The 16,962-nt window shown below is 40.7% G+C and overlaps 1 protein-coding gene across 6 annotated transcripts in view; it reads right to left on the bottom strand.

Moving 5' to 3' along the window:
• The window catches only part of cabin1 (calcineurin binding protein 1), a 120,627-nt gene extending 104,415 nt beyond the window's left edge, over window positions 1–16,212 (bottom strand). For 3 of the 6 annotated variants that reach the window (XM_037536212.1, XM_037536211.1, XM_037536210.1), the window contains exons 1-18: window positions 15,892–16,197; window positions 12,604–12,650; window positions 12,396–12,491; window positions 12,081–12,194; window positions 11,836–11,970; window positions 10,621–10,801; window positions 9,924–10,053; window positions 9,557–9,706; window positions 7,943–8,397; window positions 7,143–7,314; window positions 6,029–6,165; window positions 5,436–5,653; window positions 5,227–5,299; window positions 4,730–4,911; window positions 3,703–3,840; window positions 3,243–3,440; window positions 2,903–3,145; window positions 1,438–1,591 (exon numbers count right to left, since the gene is read on the bottom strand). In XM_037536212.1, coding sequence (XP_037392109.1) covers window positions 1,438–1,591; window positions 2,903–3,145; window positions 3,243–3,440; window positions 3,703–3,840; window positions 4,730–4,911; window positions 5,227–5,299; window positions 5,436–5,653; window positions 6,029–6,165; window positions 7,143–7,314; window positions 7,943–8,397; window positions 9,557–9,706; window positions 9,924–10,053; window positions 10,621–10,801; window positions 11,836–11,970; window positions 12,081–12,194; window positions 12,396–12,491; window positions 12,604–12,606 — 2,779 coding nt within the window. In that variant the 5' untranslated portion in view covers window positions 12,607–12,650; window positions 15,892–16,197. Of the gene's footprint in view, window positions 1–1,437; window positions 1,592–2,902; window positions 3,146–3,242; window positions 3,441–3,702; window positions 3,841–4,729; window positions 4,912–5,226; window positions 5,300–5,435; window positions 5,654–6,028; window positions 6,166–7,142; window positions 7,315–7,942; window positions 8,398–9,556; window positions 9,707–9,923; window positions 10,054–10,620; window positions 10,802–11,835; window positions 11,971–12,080; window positions 12,195–12,395; window positions 12,492–12,603; window positions 12,651–15,891 lie in introns of all 6 variants that reach the window. The other 3 variants (XM_037536208.1, XM_037536213.1, XM_037536209.1) reach the window with 3 other exon arrangements.
• Between the last annotated feature and the right edge of the window lie 750 nt (window positions 16,213–16,962).

Raw genomic sequence — 16,962 nt, forward strand, 5'->3', positions numbered from 1 at the left:
TATGTACAGTGTGGCAAGAAATATTTCATACTGAGTCATAATAAATATAAGCCACAAAGTGGACAGTGTCCTAAAACCTGGAAAAATGTTCCCATGGAAATTTGTAGTTTTAGTGCCAAGCTAGTGGTGCTGCATAATCACATTTTATGCTGATTCTAGCTTAAACTTGGGCAAGTAAAGCTTGTAACAGAATCAAATATTCTTTATTTTATATGCATCTTTACAGTGAATCCATCTGGAAAGGTCTGAATTTGAAGGCCGTTTCTAAATATTAAGGAACCAGCTTTTTAGCCTATTAGCTACCTGCTGGGCTTATCTAGTGAATATTCCAGCTTCTGACAGTAACCAGCGATGTCCGACTGGCAGTTATTCATCTGGCACTTACTATGGACTTCAGCAATAGTGAGCTTTTTCATGCTGTAAACTGGTGCAATACTTGAGGGATATTTTGGCCACTAACCTCTGAGTGGAACAAGTGTGGAGCACGATGTATGCTCAGAAGGAACTGCTCTACATTAAATACAGTCAAATACACAGTGTGTGATCAAAAAACGGCAAAAACAATGATATTTAGATCCTTAAACAGTTTTTGAATCAATATTACATGTAATACCCATGTGTCAAACACAAGGCCCAGATTAGGCCCGAAACACAATCCTATCTGGCCAGTAAAAGTATTCCCCTTTTCTATTAATATAAGCCCCATTTCACAATGCGCTGCACTACAGTCCCCAGCATGCACTGCAATTTAATGTGCTCCAACTCTCCTATCCCACCAACAGTCTATGGGACAGCGGTTACATCTCAGTTCTACACAATTCTGCTCAGTTCCAAACCAGTCATATCACTGAAATGCATTTCAGCTGCAGTTTAACCAGTATAAACACTTAACGTCAGCTCAGCAGTTCACTGAGCCCAAGTCTTAATGAACTTGCAGCAAAGGATGCCAGGTGTCTAGTTTAACCAGATAGGTAAGTTTAAAAGAATGAGCACCGGATGACATTTAATATTTTCAAGTGTAAATATTTCAAGGTCTACTACAAGTGTCTGTATTTTACAGTTTTTTTTTTCATGTTTTGAATGAACAATGGCCAGCTTGGGTTACAGCACAGCAAAAATTTAAGATGAAATAAAACCTTTATTTTCCCCTCTGGCCTGTTAATATTGTCTTATCACTGGAATTTCCCCTTATGTATTTACAATATCCATGATATGTTCAGAAATGCACATTGTGACGTAATTTATAAATCATCATGCCCCCCCCATGAAGTATATCAAAAAAAGGTTTTACAGGGGTATAGCTCTGGTAAAGGTGCTCATGCATGGAGCATCTCCTGTGTATCACACCAACTCTGGCTGTCCGTGCAAACAAAACAGAACTAGCAGGGAAGAGGAACTTCTCAACAGATCAGAGAGGGGAAGATTAACAGAAAATACCATCATCATCTTCATCAGCGGTGTGCTGGCGGAGCATGCAGTCGAACTCAGCCTCTTCTTGCTTAAGCAGGTGGTACAGCAGCATCCAGGGCAACATAGAGGAGAAGTGAGGCTCTTTTGGGTCATCAGGCAACACCATGCTGCAGTCTATCAGCTACAGACACAAGAGGCATGTGAGGTATACAAAAGATACATACATACATTCCTGAAGATCAACTTATGTTACGTCACACTCACAACCTTTCAAAGAAGCAATTCGCTTTCTTAGAGTTATCAACATTTATTTATATAGCTACCTATATAGAAACTTAACATATGCAAGCTATGAATAACATCTATAAAGCAATACTTCAATATTTATGAACAGCTTATGCCAGTAATTGCAAGACAACATAAGTTTTATGGAGTAAATGACACTGTAGCAAAAGTAGTGACATTAAACTAAACAGACCTTTGTTACATTTATAACGCTGCTGTGAAGAATCACACCAGAGTAAAGAGAATTTTAAGGCAAAAGCCTTTAATCTACCTTTGCATAATTAAATCATTCAGATATAAACAAAATCAGAGTGGTTTTATGTGAAATAGTCTAGAGAATCACCAAGTCAGAAGTGTTCATTTATGGTGGAGAGGCACATGTAGTCCACGGCAAGGTCACTGGTGGTTTTGGACAGTAAATAAAATGTCTATATTTGTGATCCCTGGTTTCCATCACCACCACTACAAAGAAATAAGAATCTGTAGGTTTCTCTATAATTAACCATTTGAAATCATGTCACTCTGAATGTCTACGCATATGTAACAGATTGAAATGTGTCAAGAGCTTCAAAATTTGGTGGAATTCACCTTTTTAGAACATCACATAGGAGTTCTATGCAAGACTTTAATGCTCTTGAACTTAAACGCAAATTTTTGATTAAGACCATTTCTATTAGAGTTAGATCTTCAGGTCTCTTTATTATAAATTGTATTTTTGTACTTAAACCCAAGCAGAAATATACAGAATTCATATATAGTACTCTTAACTAGTCCTGTGTCTTAAGTTTGACTACTTGCTAATAATGCCTTGTAGTGTTATAAATGGAACAAATATGTCACTTTGAGTCAATGTGTCATTTACTTTATAAAGCACCTTACATTATCAGTGCTTATACATGTTTTATAGCACCACTGTGTAGTAAGCCTTTAATTAAAGCACTAGTGAATTATCAGAAAGTACTATAATGCCAATGTATTGACCTAAAGGCGGCAATTCAAAATGCATTACGAACTCAAAGATATGATCATTTATAATAATATTCAACATTAAAACGCAAAACACAATTTTTGCCTTACCTTGAAAAGTCACATTTGAGTACTTGAGCATTTTAAAACTAATTCTGAACTGTACCAAAATAAAGATGAAATTTAAAACTTCATGATAAACTGAATCATTTTGTAAAGAATCGAGCTGATATACACAGACCTGTATGAGGTTATTGGCGAGGCGGGCCAGGTTGGTGGTCTGCGGCGTGCTGGCGAGGAGCTGCGGCTGCTCGGTGATGCACTGCTCTATCCCACGAAGCATGGCTGTTACCGTGGCCACCCATTCCTCTTTTGCAGAAGGGCTGCTTGGTAATGCAGCATTCAGGTGCTGCAAGGCCTCATTCAGTGCAACCTCTGAACTCTCCAAACACTGTGCAAAGTCCTTCATGCGCAGCAGGGAGCTCTGGGAAAAACACAGACAAAACAAGACAGGGGGACATTATGGCCTGTAAGAAACAGAGCCTCTGTGGTTACGTGTTCTGGGTGTAACTGTGTGCTACCTGTAGCAGCAGCAGCTGTGCTGGCCTCTCGGGAGCTGAGCTGATGTACTCTAGTGGTTTAGGCCGCGCTGAGCTGGGCCCACAACTCAGCGTTGGTTGGAGTAATCTGTACACAGAGGTGTAGTCTCCACTCTCAAAGAGTCTCTGAATCTCCTCCAGTGACTGGCATCTCTCTAGAGACTTCAGCTTCTTCTCAATCTAACACAAAAAGATGAACCGTGTCAAAAACGCACTTCCCAATGTCCCCAAATACACACACACACACACACACACACACACACACAGCCAATTATTTTTTTTTGTTGGCTATTGATAGTTATTGATATTTTAGTTAGAAAAACGGTATTGAATCTATTTATTATAATGTTAATTGTTTTTTGAACAAATACATGATTTCTACCCAGATAAAACAGATTTCCTCAGATGCTCAGATGTGTGTGTGTGGGACTGAGTGCTGTACCTCCTCTACAGAAATAGCTGAGTCCACACAGAGGTTGGGCAGGTAAAAGGTGAGTTTCTCCCCTTCGCTGCTTTGAGGCTGGCTCTTCAGTAGTCCTACACACAGGTCATATCCCTCCACAGCCTCGTCCATGTCACCCTATGACACAACACGAGCACACATAACCCATCACATCCACAGCAGACTGAATATTAACATAATGCATGATGCTAGTGGGCTGTATACCAGTTAAAATTCTTCCCAGGTGCAAGTTGTCATAACTGTTACACCAGCAAGCCACAAATACGCAGAGATAACATGTATTATTTTGCGCTGCTTTCATATCTAGCTTTAGTTGGTTTAGCTGGATGACTGAGACATGCATGCTTCAGTCACATTTCAAAAATAAAAAAAATAAAATGAAAACACAGCAGAGCCTTGATCATGTCCCTTTCATCCGACGTAGCCCACTGTTTTCAAGGCAATGGATTTAAAGGAATAGCTGGTTATTTGGGGTTAGCCTTAGCCTAACGTGGACACCAGACTGATGAGGCCTGGCAGAGGAGCCATTTGATCAGGCTAGCTGCATCAGACGACACCACAGTCTCTGGGCTTTGTCTATCAACAAGCCTTCGACCAGCTGGTACTGAAGCATTAATGACCATAATATTTGCCAAACTTCAGCACGGTTGGAAAGCACAAAACAAATGACTTTCAACAAAGTTTAAATTCTGCACAGATATTTGCAGAAAAATAATAAAAAAATTTAAAAAAATAAATTATTCTACAACCCAAATGCATTGGGTTGTGCCTCACACTCCTCTCCTACCTTGTTCTATATTTTTCTTCTTAAACCCTATTACTATACTTACAAACTGATTATTCTTCATTTTTGTTGAGGAGCAAATCAGTAGAATAAGTTATATCAGAGTTAGTAACACATATTAGGGTAGTGAGTCTATAGTGTTGATGGTTATATTAAAAAAAAAAAAAAAAAGGTTAAAAAAAAAAAGTGAACATAGTGGAGTGCCACAGGTTTAGCTGGTACCTGAAACGCAAGATGTCGAGCTTTGAGCCAGTGGACTCTGACAGCAAAGCAGAGCCAGTCGCGCTCAAACACATCTCTCTGCGAGGAGGCCATGGTTATCATGAAGAGGTCTGTCTTGAATCGGGACTCCTGGCTGTCCAGCTCCCCGTGATCACCTCCTGAGATACTCTTCCTCTGAGACACTGGTATGAAGAAGAAGAAGGAAAAAAAACATCAACATCTTACCCACTGTACACAGCAAACTCTGGTTTGAACTTGTTTGCTTGTATCTGATTGCTGATTCGTGCCTGGCAGTCACCCAAACCCCCACCCCCCCCCACCCCCCCCCCTTGACCCGTCAGCCACCCGCCAGCCACCCGCCAGCCACCCGCCAGCCACCCGCCAGCCACTCCATAACCCTCCCACCCCACCCACCAGCCACCCCATAACCAGCACCCACCCCACCTCGACACCACCCACCAGCCAATTCATGAGGATGCATGTGCGGAGGAACTCACTGTTCTTTCCCTTACTGAGAGACCACTGCTCCAACTGCAGTTCCATACAGGCCAGACTCATCATCATCATCTCCTATTACATACAAGCACACAGACACAATCATAAGCAGATGCACATCTGTCAGATGAATCTTTTGGCTGCAAAAATGAATAAAGCTACTATTTAATAATAATCAAGATCATTTTAACCCTTGCTCTCACCACATTACCTTGATGTGCCGGTTGTTGGAATCTCTCAACAGTGGGTTGGGGAGCCCTGCGCTGTGTTTCCTCCAGCAATTGTAAATATCCAGCACCACTCCACCAAGTCCTGGGGGCCACTCTTCCGGAAATTTCTGCCCCATCACCTTCAAATAGCGCAAAAGAAGCTCCAGGATGCCCCCATTCTGCATGTTAGCCAGCAGGAAGGAGTGCACCTCTTCATGCTCTGTAGAAAGGAGGAAAATGACAGGCCAGAAAAATGAAATAAATTAATAAAAATGCATATTTGGCTCCAAACACAGTTTATTATAATACGAATCTTACACGGTGACCTCTTCTGTGTACAGTATGATGCTCCTGCTTTTTATCAACAAGGTTCGCATATAATATATACATATATGTGCAAGCATCTTACAGTGATAGCTTGGCAACAACATACACAATTTCCCCTCTACAAATGAAGTTGATGAGCCATTTTCAGATGAGCCATTCAGATAGATCTTGCATCCAAAGTTTGTTTCTTTAGTTTTGGAACAACAAGCCTAACGTATCCCAATGCACCCTTTACACTTTGTCAAGGGTCAGCACCCTACTCTCTTACCTGTCTCTACAGAGCTGATGTAGTCAGAGAGATTGGAGCCAGTGCCTTGATTCAGCTGGGAGGCAGGTTTGGCATCACACCGGGTGTCCATGTTACTCAGGCTTTCTTCATCTTCATCCACATCAAATTTCTTCAGCCTGGGCAGCCAATCAGAATGGAGTTCATTTATCAAATCATACAAGCCCAGTAACAAAAGAAGACTAAAGGGCAAAGAGGTGTTAGAGAACGGTCATATAAAAACAAAATCATGGTACATAAAACCAAGTGGACCTTTGAGAGACAAATAAATTGTAAGAAAAATGCAGAATACAGGCATTTAAAATTCTTTTGACATTTTTCTTTTTACATTTACTCAACTTTTCCCCCTGTATTCTCACGGCAGGTTAAATATCTCTGCACCTTATATTCAAGAAATTAGCGCTGTGTCAGCGCTACACTGTCCTGTCTGTTTACTGTGTCTGTCTGTTTTATTTATATTTACTGTACTGCTTCTAGTTTAATGTTTGCACGTTTGCACTTTGTACTGTATTATTTGGTTCCATGTTGCACCATGTTGGTCCTACAGGAACGTAATTTCACTCCACTGTGTACTTTTACATTGATGGAATGACAATAAAAGCATCTTGACTTGGCTTGGATGGAAGATGATGTGGACTAATATCATGTGCATGCTTATTACTGTTCCAAATGATCTGAGCAGGATTTAGGACACTGCTTGTCTAACATGGCTGATGAATGAACTGCCTGCGCACTCGAAATATCAGGTTTGGTTACATGATGTTGCAGACCGCTGACCTACTTAATGCATCTATTAATTAAATCATTAATGAATTCAACTTGGCAAAAGAAGAAATAACCCTTTTCCTTTATTGAAAGAAACATCGCATAGGATGTGAAATATTTATTTAATTTCGGGCGGCTAGCTGTGCTTTTTCTTTTCCTGATGAATCTACGCTACAATGAGCTGATTAACTGACTACGGAAATCACTGCACCGCAGCCCTAAAATAAACACAATCTGACTGTATGATGCTTCTGATCAGCTGAGCGTTGATGAAGTGTAGCTAAATGTAGGCACCTTATAAATTGCGTGTGATTATAAAGAGTAGTAATACCGCGAGGGCAGGAATTTAAGAAGCAGCTCCTGGAAGTCAATCTTCTCCTCCTTCTTGCATTTAGTGTTGCGGACACGTGCTGAGCGCCTCTTGGCAGTCTCGGCACAGTCCTCCATTACCCTCTTCCTCTTGGGAGCTTTCTTGGCTTTATCATTCAAAGCTGAGTCAAGCACTGCAAAGGAAAATTGATTCATTCAATCAGATCCATTCTCATGTTAAAGGAGTGGTTCAGTGAGACATCTCATTTTCACAACTTTCCAATTACTCGAAATGTAGCCGACTGGCCGAGACATGTCTGGTGTCCAAATTTTTTTTTTTTTTAGTCACTGCGTTCTAATGTTTGTTAACTAACATTGCTAAGAAACACTAGAACTCAGTTTATAGCTCACAGCAAGTCATACATTGTTCTAAGCCACATTTAAAAGCCATAGGTAACAAATATTAGCAGCGTTAGCCTCACAGCTCCCATTCTAAAATAAAAAGAAGCCAGATTTGGACTCCAAAATATGTTTCGGCTAATCTGCTTCATCTAGGGTAAGTAGATAATTGCACAATTATTTGCCAAACTATAATTAAATTAGACAGGCTTCCCATTACCCCCAATGTTGTCAATCAGCCAAGAGACACGTCTGACGTCTAAGGTTTGCTTCATTACTTTTACACTGGAGCTTTTTTGCAGTTGTGATTACTGTACTTGAATAGACACATACGGCACATGTCCACAGACCCCACAACTAAAAAAATTCTCAAGCAGCAATGGCTCAGGCACCCACCCCCACGTTAAAAGTGTTAATACTAACCACCAGGGGGTGCAGTGGCAACACCAGCAACAGCAGCAGCAGTAGATCCAATCGAAATAGCAGGAACAGTGACTGTGGCAGCAGTGCCAACCTCTATGATTATTTGGCTCTGTGGGAGTTGTCCTGGGGCGCTGATCTGCACCTGCAGCTGGACCAGAGGTTCACAGGGTGTGGGCAGGCTGGAGCTTGGGCTGCTGGAGCCTGGCAGAGGGGGAGGGGGAAGCTCAGGTAAGGGAGCAGGGGTAGAGAGCTGAGGAGGCTCACTGGCTTGAGGTGGAGGTGGAGCCAGAGCAATAGATGCAGCAGAAGAGATTGTGGTGGGAGGTGTCTGGAGGAGGCAGTCTGGGTCCTTATACATGGACAGGTCAATTCTACGGCCGAAGTCAGGGCGTGGGACCAAGCACTCGTTCTGGTGTTTATACATGGCCAGGAAACTCTCCCCCACACTCTTCCAGCTAAAGGCAGGGAACAGGGTAAAAATATAACGTCATAAAAATTGAACATTTCCCAAAAATTGTCAAATTAATGTCTTGATATTTAGCTTCTATGCACTGGTTGCTGTTGTTTAAGCTCTGCATTATTAATAATTATCATAATTCGGGATGATGATGATGATGATGACAAAAGCAGGATTTCATGTATTGCTAGCCAAGTTCAAGCATAATTTTATCTAACCTGCCATTTTCTGTCTTACAATAGTGGCTCACTTCTTAGTGGGCTACATTCCCATGGCAACTCATGTTGCATTCCTAACCCTTTCCAGGGCAGGTTATCTTTGGGAATCAGGGCACAGCCTTGAATGGAACACAAGTGGAATACAGTCTTTTTCAGCCACTTTCTCTTCATTGTGACATTGAGTATGTGTGAAATAGAGCAGAGGAAATTAATCATACTGCACAGATATCAAGGATATAAAGCAAGTACTGCTCCACTAAGTGCCAACACAGTTGAGCAAGCATTGCTTTTTGTGTTGTAAAAGCTTTGTTTTCCCATGTTTTTTCCCCTTTCTTATAATAACAAAAAAATAAAAAATAAAAAAATAAACAAGCCACATGACTATTGGCTGTTTGACATAAAATTGACATAAAATGTCATGCTTTCATAAGCATAAAACGAAGATTAATCATAGGTTGAGTAACTAAACCTGAGTTAAAGCTGGAGTATGTGATTTTGTAGAAAACAGAAAGCGCAAGCTAATTTGTGTCGTTTTTTTTTTAATCCAGCTGGATTTTCTCCCAATCGGTAGGTAGCCAGGCAGATAGGCCATCCAATTGTTTCATTCAGGTTTTTACAGTCCTGTGGGCTCCACAGATAATGCTTTTTATTTATATTGCCAGTACAATTGATTTATTGATTTCTATTGTTATGTGAAGAGTATTTCAAGATATATAACAAAAAGTGTTTCTGGATTAAATTACTCCATCTTTAAAAGAGAAAGTTATCCAGCATCATAAAACAAATGAACTCTGGTAGTAGGAACTTGGCTCAAGCTGAAGATGCTTCAGGAGACAGGCTGTACTTCACTTATCACAGGATATGTAAAGCTAAAGAAGGGTAGTTGATTACTTGAGTTCTGACAGGTGTAGCAGAAGCTAAACTGCAGCAGTGACTCACGTGAAGCGTTTGATGGGCTCCACCAACTGAAGGTCTGGCCGGGGATGGCGGGTTAGTTTGGCCTGTCTCTGTCTCCTCAGCTCCAGCGCCTCCTCCACGATACTGTGAGCTTCCTCCTCGTCTACCTCTCCGTGATACACCATCATATCACTGCCAAGATGACATATATACACTCAGCAGGAAAAGCCTAATAAAGACAACTTCTCTTTTTATTACGAACTTCTGTTACGAGCCACATCTTTGGAAAACTCTCGTGAATCAGACAGACACCTCCACAGAACAGAAATGAATGAGTATGAGGCTTGACTGATGTTGCACAACACAAGTGCTCAGATAAACATGTACAGAAATGACACAGGGGACATACACTTTAGAAAACATCTTCATGGAGTCTCGTCTGAGGCAAGGCTGCTCCTCAAATATCTTCTCTTTCAGTACCCGACCTTTAGTGTAGCCTATGTCCTTCTCCAAAGCTTTGCAGATGTAGTAAAGACAACCTGCCAAATAACAGCAGACGATGAATCTACAATTCACTATACAGTGCAAATCTTTCTGAATCAGACTTTCAGAGACAGAAAAGATATGATGCCATGTATTAGTACATTAAGAAAAAAAAGTGAATCAGATTCAATTGTTTAACGATTTTGGTCTGAAACAGCACACAGTAATACTGTGTGATATACAGTTAAGGGTGCATTCCTTCCTGTGGGCTAGTAAAGAGTTAGTAAAGAGTAGTTTGAGCACAATAACCTTTTAGATTTAGATGCCCATCTAAGGCGAGGCACATCAATAAAAATAGCTCAATATAAGGCTTAGTAACTTAGTAAAGAAAATACTGAATGGGTATCTCACAATACTCAAGGTTTCAACACTGGTATTGGAAGAGAAAAAGTGCTATTGTGCCATTTTTAATTAAAACCATAAAACAGTCAAATCAAATCTTTGAGATGTGCTATTTCAGAAAAAATTCACAAGGATGCACAAGCACGTGCACATATGAACAAAAAGAGTGTCGGAGCAAGACTTAAAAACTCCCCCACTGGTTCACATTTTAAAGTACTTACAACTGTAGTCACTGAGTGTGTACAGGACAGTGATGAGGCTGTCGAGACACGGCCAGTGGTCAGGGTTACAGCGTAGTCCCACCTCGAAGGCATGACGAGCCAGCGGGATGCTCACTCTCCTTAGAGCCACCTGACCCAGCTTATACCACATATTCACATCTGTAGAGTCCAGCATAACAGCCTGTGGACAAACCACATACATCAGCAGAACAAACCAAAAGGTTGTTACTTATCAGTTAAGTCTTCACCTACAAATGCACCCACAGAAGGGGTCTCCAACTGACCTGTCCATGCTTCACCCTCACATATATACATATATATGTACTGGCAAAATTACCATTCTAGCTAATGAGAAACTGTAGTGCAGTCTGTTTAAAGAGCCCATTAGACCAATTTCAAACCTTCGCTTTTTTAAGTAAAGACTTAAAATAGGTTAAATGCACATCTAATTTCAAACAAGTTATATGAGAATTTTCAATAAGGTTTTTGTTCTAACCACAGCACTGAGACAGCATCAGTTCATGTTGTCAATGACCTCAGGCTCAGCACTGGTGCACAATATTCTATTCTGCTTTTATTGAACATTAGTGCAGCTTTTGATTCTGCTAATTACAAGATTCTAATCCACCGTTTTGAATCCTGGGTAGGCCAGTCGTATTCAGTTAACAGACAGTTCATGGTTTCGCTTCATCAAAAAATTGTAACATTTCTTGTGGAGTCCCACAAGATTCCGTTTTAGGGCTTTTGCTTTTCTTTTTGTACCCGTTACCTCAGGTTACGTCATTAGGAAACATCAATTTTCACAGCTATGCTGAAGACACACAATTATACCGTTCTTTCTGATTACCATAAAACACATTCGTTTCATATAAAGGGTCAAACTTTAAATAGATCATATGTAGGTTGTTGTGTACACAGGGTTTTTGGGATAATCATCGGATAGTCTAAGAAGAATGTTTATTAACTTAAGTTCACTGACAGTTTTAGCATAGCTAACCAAGTTAACTTTACTGAGCTTACACTATTAACTAGAACAGCATCAAAGACATTTTCCATACTTGCCATGTACAGACATTACAGTAAACACAAAAGTTCTTCTAGCCAGTGTTTCATATTCCTGTCTAACTTCGCAACACATCTGTGGAGGGAGCATAGAAAAATGTATTTATCTTTAGGTTGCATTTCTGTAAATCTGAGTAGTTAGTGATATTTCACCTCCACATAGAAATCCATTGCTGTATCCAAGTCATCCCGGAGCACAGCGAGGCTGGCCAAGTTTTTATAAGTGGAGTACTTCAGCATCAGCCCAGGATGTTTGAGCCCAACCTTCTCATCTTCAGACGCCACTGCCTGAAACAAAACCAGTACGCTTTTAAAGTCCAACCAAAAGATCTTAGCAACACAGTCACATCTAATTTAACAAACAGAATTGAAGGCCCATCCGAGGCCCACGTTTGTACCTCCTTAAGCAGTGGAGTCTTAAGGAGCTCATGATAGGCTTTGGCCGACTCCTCAAACTTATCATGCTTTTGCAGGTCAAGAGCTCTGTGGTACAGGGCAAACGCCTGTGCCTCCTGAAACACATTAAGGAGTTGAGAGAGAGGGAATGAGAAAAAGGGGAAAGGCAACAAGAAAATGTGTTGATCAGTAACTTAATACCAGGTGCAAACAGAGCCAAAGTGAACAGACTAAACACAGTTCATAGGCACCAATAACACCTTTACTATCAAGACATTGGGAGGAGTGCGATTATTATCTGCATCTCCCAGACTCACCTGAGCTTCCTTAGTCTGACTTGGTTTGGTACTCCTGAAGTGATCCTCATGTTCATCTGCAGTCTGAGAGGCTGCATTAAGAGCAGCTATCCGGATCTGCAACAGAAGTGAGGTTACATCATGAACGGTGTACAAAAAAGGAACATGTTTCTAAGGTTACCACAGCCAGTCAAACATCCACATTCAAAACTGTACAAGAGTATCGTACCATGGTCTTTTATATGATCAGCATCACCACGAACTGATTATCAGGTCCTGTAAGAAAGTATGACATGACACGATTAGGAATGTTTAGAAAAACACACTCCCTAAGCTTTAGCAGCTATTGCGTCCTTTAACAACTTAATGATAGGAAAGATGTCTCAATTATTTAATTCTTCAAAAAGTGACTTCACAGAAAACTGGTACATGAAACAGTTACAGTGATGCTGTCTGAAAGCTGAGACATTGTTTTAGGATCATATCGAGAAAAGGTTTTGGCTTTAAACGTATTTTTAACACCCAATCATGGTGGAGAGGTACATGAAACACAATAGCCAGCAAAGAAAACTTTTTTTTCTTTCGGTTTAACCCCATTTACTCATTATCAACATTACATATTAATACCCAGAAGACACTACAGGTTCACTAGTCATTTTGGGCAGTAAATGAAGTAGTTATTTTTGTGTTGTGGACATTGTGAGCCCTGTTTCCTATCACCAGCACTGTGAAGAAATCGGAGTCGGCAAGTTTCTCTACAATTAACCATTTCATAGCAAACCACTCGGAACGACCGCAATTACGTCTTAACGACTAAATTAAGCAGATATTTCGAAAAAATGCCAGATTTCTACTTTAAAAGTATGAAACCTGCACTGCCTAATGTGACAACATAACATTACAGGGTAGCTAGCGATACAGGAGTTGCAGTCCAAATGTCCAAATGGCTCCCTGATGGATATTGGCTACTGCACAGTAGGCAGAAGCCATATTTCATAATATGTATAGTGTAGTGCATGAAAGGGGAATACCACTGATTTTTCAAAATTTCTGCACGAGTCAGTGGCTGAGATGTATGTGTATGTACAGTGGGGAGAACAAGTATTTGATACACTGCTGATTTTTCAGGTTTTCCCACTTGCAAAGCATGTAGAAGATTTTTCTCATAGGTAATTTTTATCATAGGTACTCTTCAACTGTGAGTGATGGAATCTAAAACAAAAATCCAGAAAAATACATTGTATGATTTTCAAATAATTAATTTCCATTTTATTGTGTGAAATAAGTATTTGATACACCAGAAAAAGAAACTTAATATTTGGTACAGAAACCTTTGTTTGCAATTACAGAGATGAGACGTTTCCTGTAGTTCTTGACAAGGTTTGCACACACTGCAGCAGGGATTTTGGCCCACTCCTCCATACAGATCTCCTCCAGAGCCTTCAGGTTTCGTGGCTGTCGCTGGGCCACACGGACTTTAAGCTCCCTCCAAAGATTTTCTATTGGATTCAGGTCTGGAGACTGGCTAGGCCACTCCAGGACCTTAAGATGTTTCCTACGGAGCCACTCTTTAGTTGCCCTGGCTGTGTGTTTTAGGTCGTTATCATGCTGGAAGACCCAGCCACGACCCATCTTCAGTGCTCTTACTGAGGGAAGGAGGTTGTTGGCCAAAATCTCATGATACATGGCCCCATCCATCCTTCCCACAATACGGTGCAGTCGTCCTGTCCCCTTTGCAGAAAAGCATCCCCAAAGAATGATGTTTCCACCGCCATGCTTCACGGTTGGGATGGTGTTCTTGGGGTTGTACTCATCATTCTTCTTCCTCCAAACATGACGAGTGGAGTTTAAAGCAAAAAGTTCTATTTTTGTCTCATCAGACCACATGACCTTCTCCCATTCCTCCTCTGGATCATTCAGATGGTCATTTGCAAACTTCAGACGGGCTTTGACATGTGTTGGCTTGAGGAAGGGCACCTTGCGTGCACTGCAGGATTTTAATCCTTGACGGCGTAGAGTGTTACTGATTGTTTTCTTTGAGACTGTGGTCCCAGCTCTATTCAGGTCATTGACCAGGTCCTGCCGTGTAGTTCTGGGCTCATTCCTCACCTTCCTCAAGATCATTGATGCTCCACGAGGTGAGATCTTGCATGGCGCCCCAGACCGAGGGAGATTTTCTGTTATTTTGCATTTCTTCCATTTTCTAATAATTGCACCAACAGTTGTTGCCTTCTCACCAAGCTGCTTGCCTATTGTCCTGTAGCCCATCCCAGCCTTGTGCAGGTCTACAATTTTATCCCTGATGTCCTTACACAGCTCTCTGGTCTTGGGCATTGTGGAGATGCTGGAGTCTGACTGATTGAGTGTGTGGACAGGTGTCTTTTATACAGGTAACGAGTTCAAATAGGTGCAGTTAATACAGGTAATGAGTGGAGAACAGGAGGGTTTCTTAAAGAAGAAGTAACATGTCTGTGAGAGCCAAAATTCTTACTGGTTGATAGATGATAAATACTTATTTCACACAATAAAATGGAAATTAATTATTTAAAAATCATACAATGTATTTTTCTGGATTTTTGTTTTAGATTCCATCACTCACAGTTGAAGAGTACCTATGATAAAAATTACAGTCTTCCACATGCTTTGCAAGTGGGAAAACCTGAAAAATCAGCAGTGTATCAAATACTTGTTCTCCCCACTGTATGTAATATATATATATATATATAAGGTTTTTAAGGTGGACTATTTTGCCTTTGAGTATCCCTCCACTGAGAATGGATTCAAATAAACTGATTGAAATACATACATATACATATTGTGTGTGTGTGTGTGTATGTATATATATATATATATATATATATATATATATATATATATATATATATCTCTCGACTGTCTTGGGAACGCCTCGGTATCCCTCCGGGAAGAGCTGGAGGAGGTGGCGGGGGAAAATTGCAACGTTGCTTAGGCTGCTGCCCCGGACCCAGATAAGCGGTTGAGGATGGATGGATGGATGGATGGATGGAAATACATTTTCCACAAGCCAAAACTTGATCATGAAACTACAGTAAAACAGCTGCAATCTGTCTCTTTAGGACGAGGCATTTTGCACCAATACACTGAACGATTCTGTTCACATGCGAACCATTTAATTATGCAGAATTTTGAAAAATCTGTGGTGCTGTCCTTTAACGTTACATAGTTGCATGAAGCCATTTACATATAAAACATCAACTCCCTTGACAGCAGCGTTAACAGATAACCTAGTTAGGTCAACACGATTTTCCCGTTCCACCTCGGTGCAGCAGTTAAACTGCGTCCCCCAGCTCACTACGTCTCGGGCGACCGAATGCACATTCTGCACTATTTAAGGTGGAACGGGAACATTCAAGCAAGAAGCTGGCTAATAGGAAGGCTACCTCAGCCTCGTTACGTTAGCTAGGTTAACAGTCTCACTGGCCCCCCATTCAATGGACTAAACAGCAAAGCACTGACAGAACATTTGAGACTACATTACCAAATAAGAGGCCGTTATTCTTCCAGGCGACTGCAGCTGGGCCACCTTTGGCTGAAGTAAAACAAAATATCGTATTATTATGAAGGTTGTAGCCGTTTAGCTCCCAGTGTCAGTCTTTGTTTACAGAGCCGTTTACTCTGGCTACGCGAGCTAGCCGCGCTAACGTTAATGTGCGTGTCTGTAAACTCTGCTCCAGGTTAAACATCACAAGCTCCGCGTACTTACACGTTGTGTACAATTACTACTTAGTTATAAAGGTTTAAATCAAACTCACTAAGTCGCACCGGCTCACAGATGCAAGTTGTGCACTACAACGCAGCCCCACAGTACGCGGCGGCGGCGGCGGCCAACATCGCCCGATTTCATTGGTTAAAGGCACACAGGCGCGACAGGAACGAGCCAATAGTAATTTCTGTAACTACAGCCTGCCGGTTAACGTTCCTGTAGTTCTGTCATTGTAAGTGTACATGATTAAAGCTCAACCAGCAGCAGGGGTGAGGGGCGTCCCTCCACTTTTATTTTACAATTATAATACTCAATCTCACGGAGATTCATCTCATCTCATCTCATCAGACCAACTCTTCTTATGTAAATATTTACACATAAATAAATACCGTTCAAAAAGAAAATTTTATACATCCAAACTGTGATCCTTATGTGATTATGTGACTGTGATTCTCCATATCAGTCCAAAAGTCTTATATATATGTATATGTGTGTGTGTGTATATGTATAAATATATAGATATATATACACATTGTGTGCATGTGTGTGTGTATAGGTATATATACATTGTGTGTGTGTGTGTGCCACTTCTAACATTACTAGAGTTCAGTTCATTCAGAGAAAGCAAGTCGTGTCAAATATCAACATTATATATTTATTTTCATCATAACATTTCACAGCAATCTGTCAACGGTAATTGTATAAAGTATATGAATGACTTGTGAGTGTGGTGGATGACATGAAGAAGAAAAAATTTTAAAAAAGAATAAACATACAAATAAATAAAACCAAACAATGTATATTAAAGGGCCCAAACCATCTGTTTTATCTGTTATTTTTCTCCCT

The sequence above is a fragment of the Pygocentrus nattereri genome, chromosome 29 (assembly GCF_015220715.1).
Source record: "Pygocentrus nattereri isolate fPygNat1 chromosome 29, fPygNat1.pri, whole genome shotgun sequence".
Lineage (NCBI taxonomy): Eukaryota > Metazoa > Chordata > Actinopteri > Characiformes > Serrasalmidae > Pygocentrus > Pygocentrus nattereri.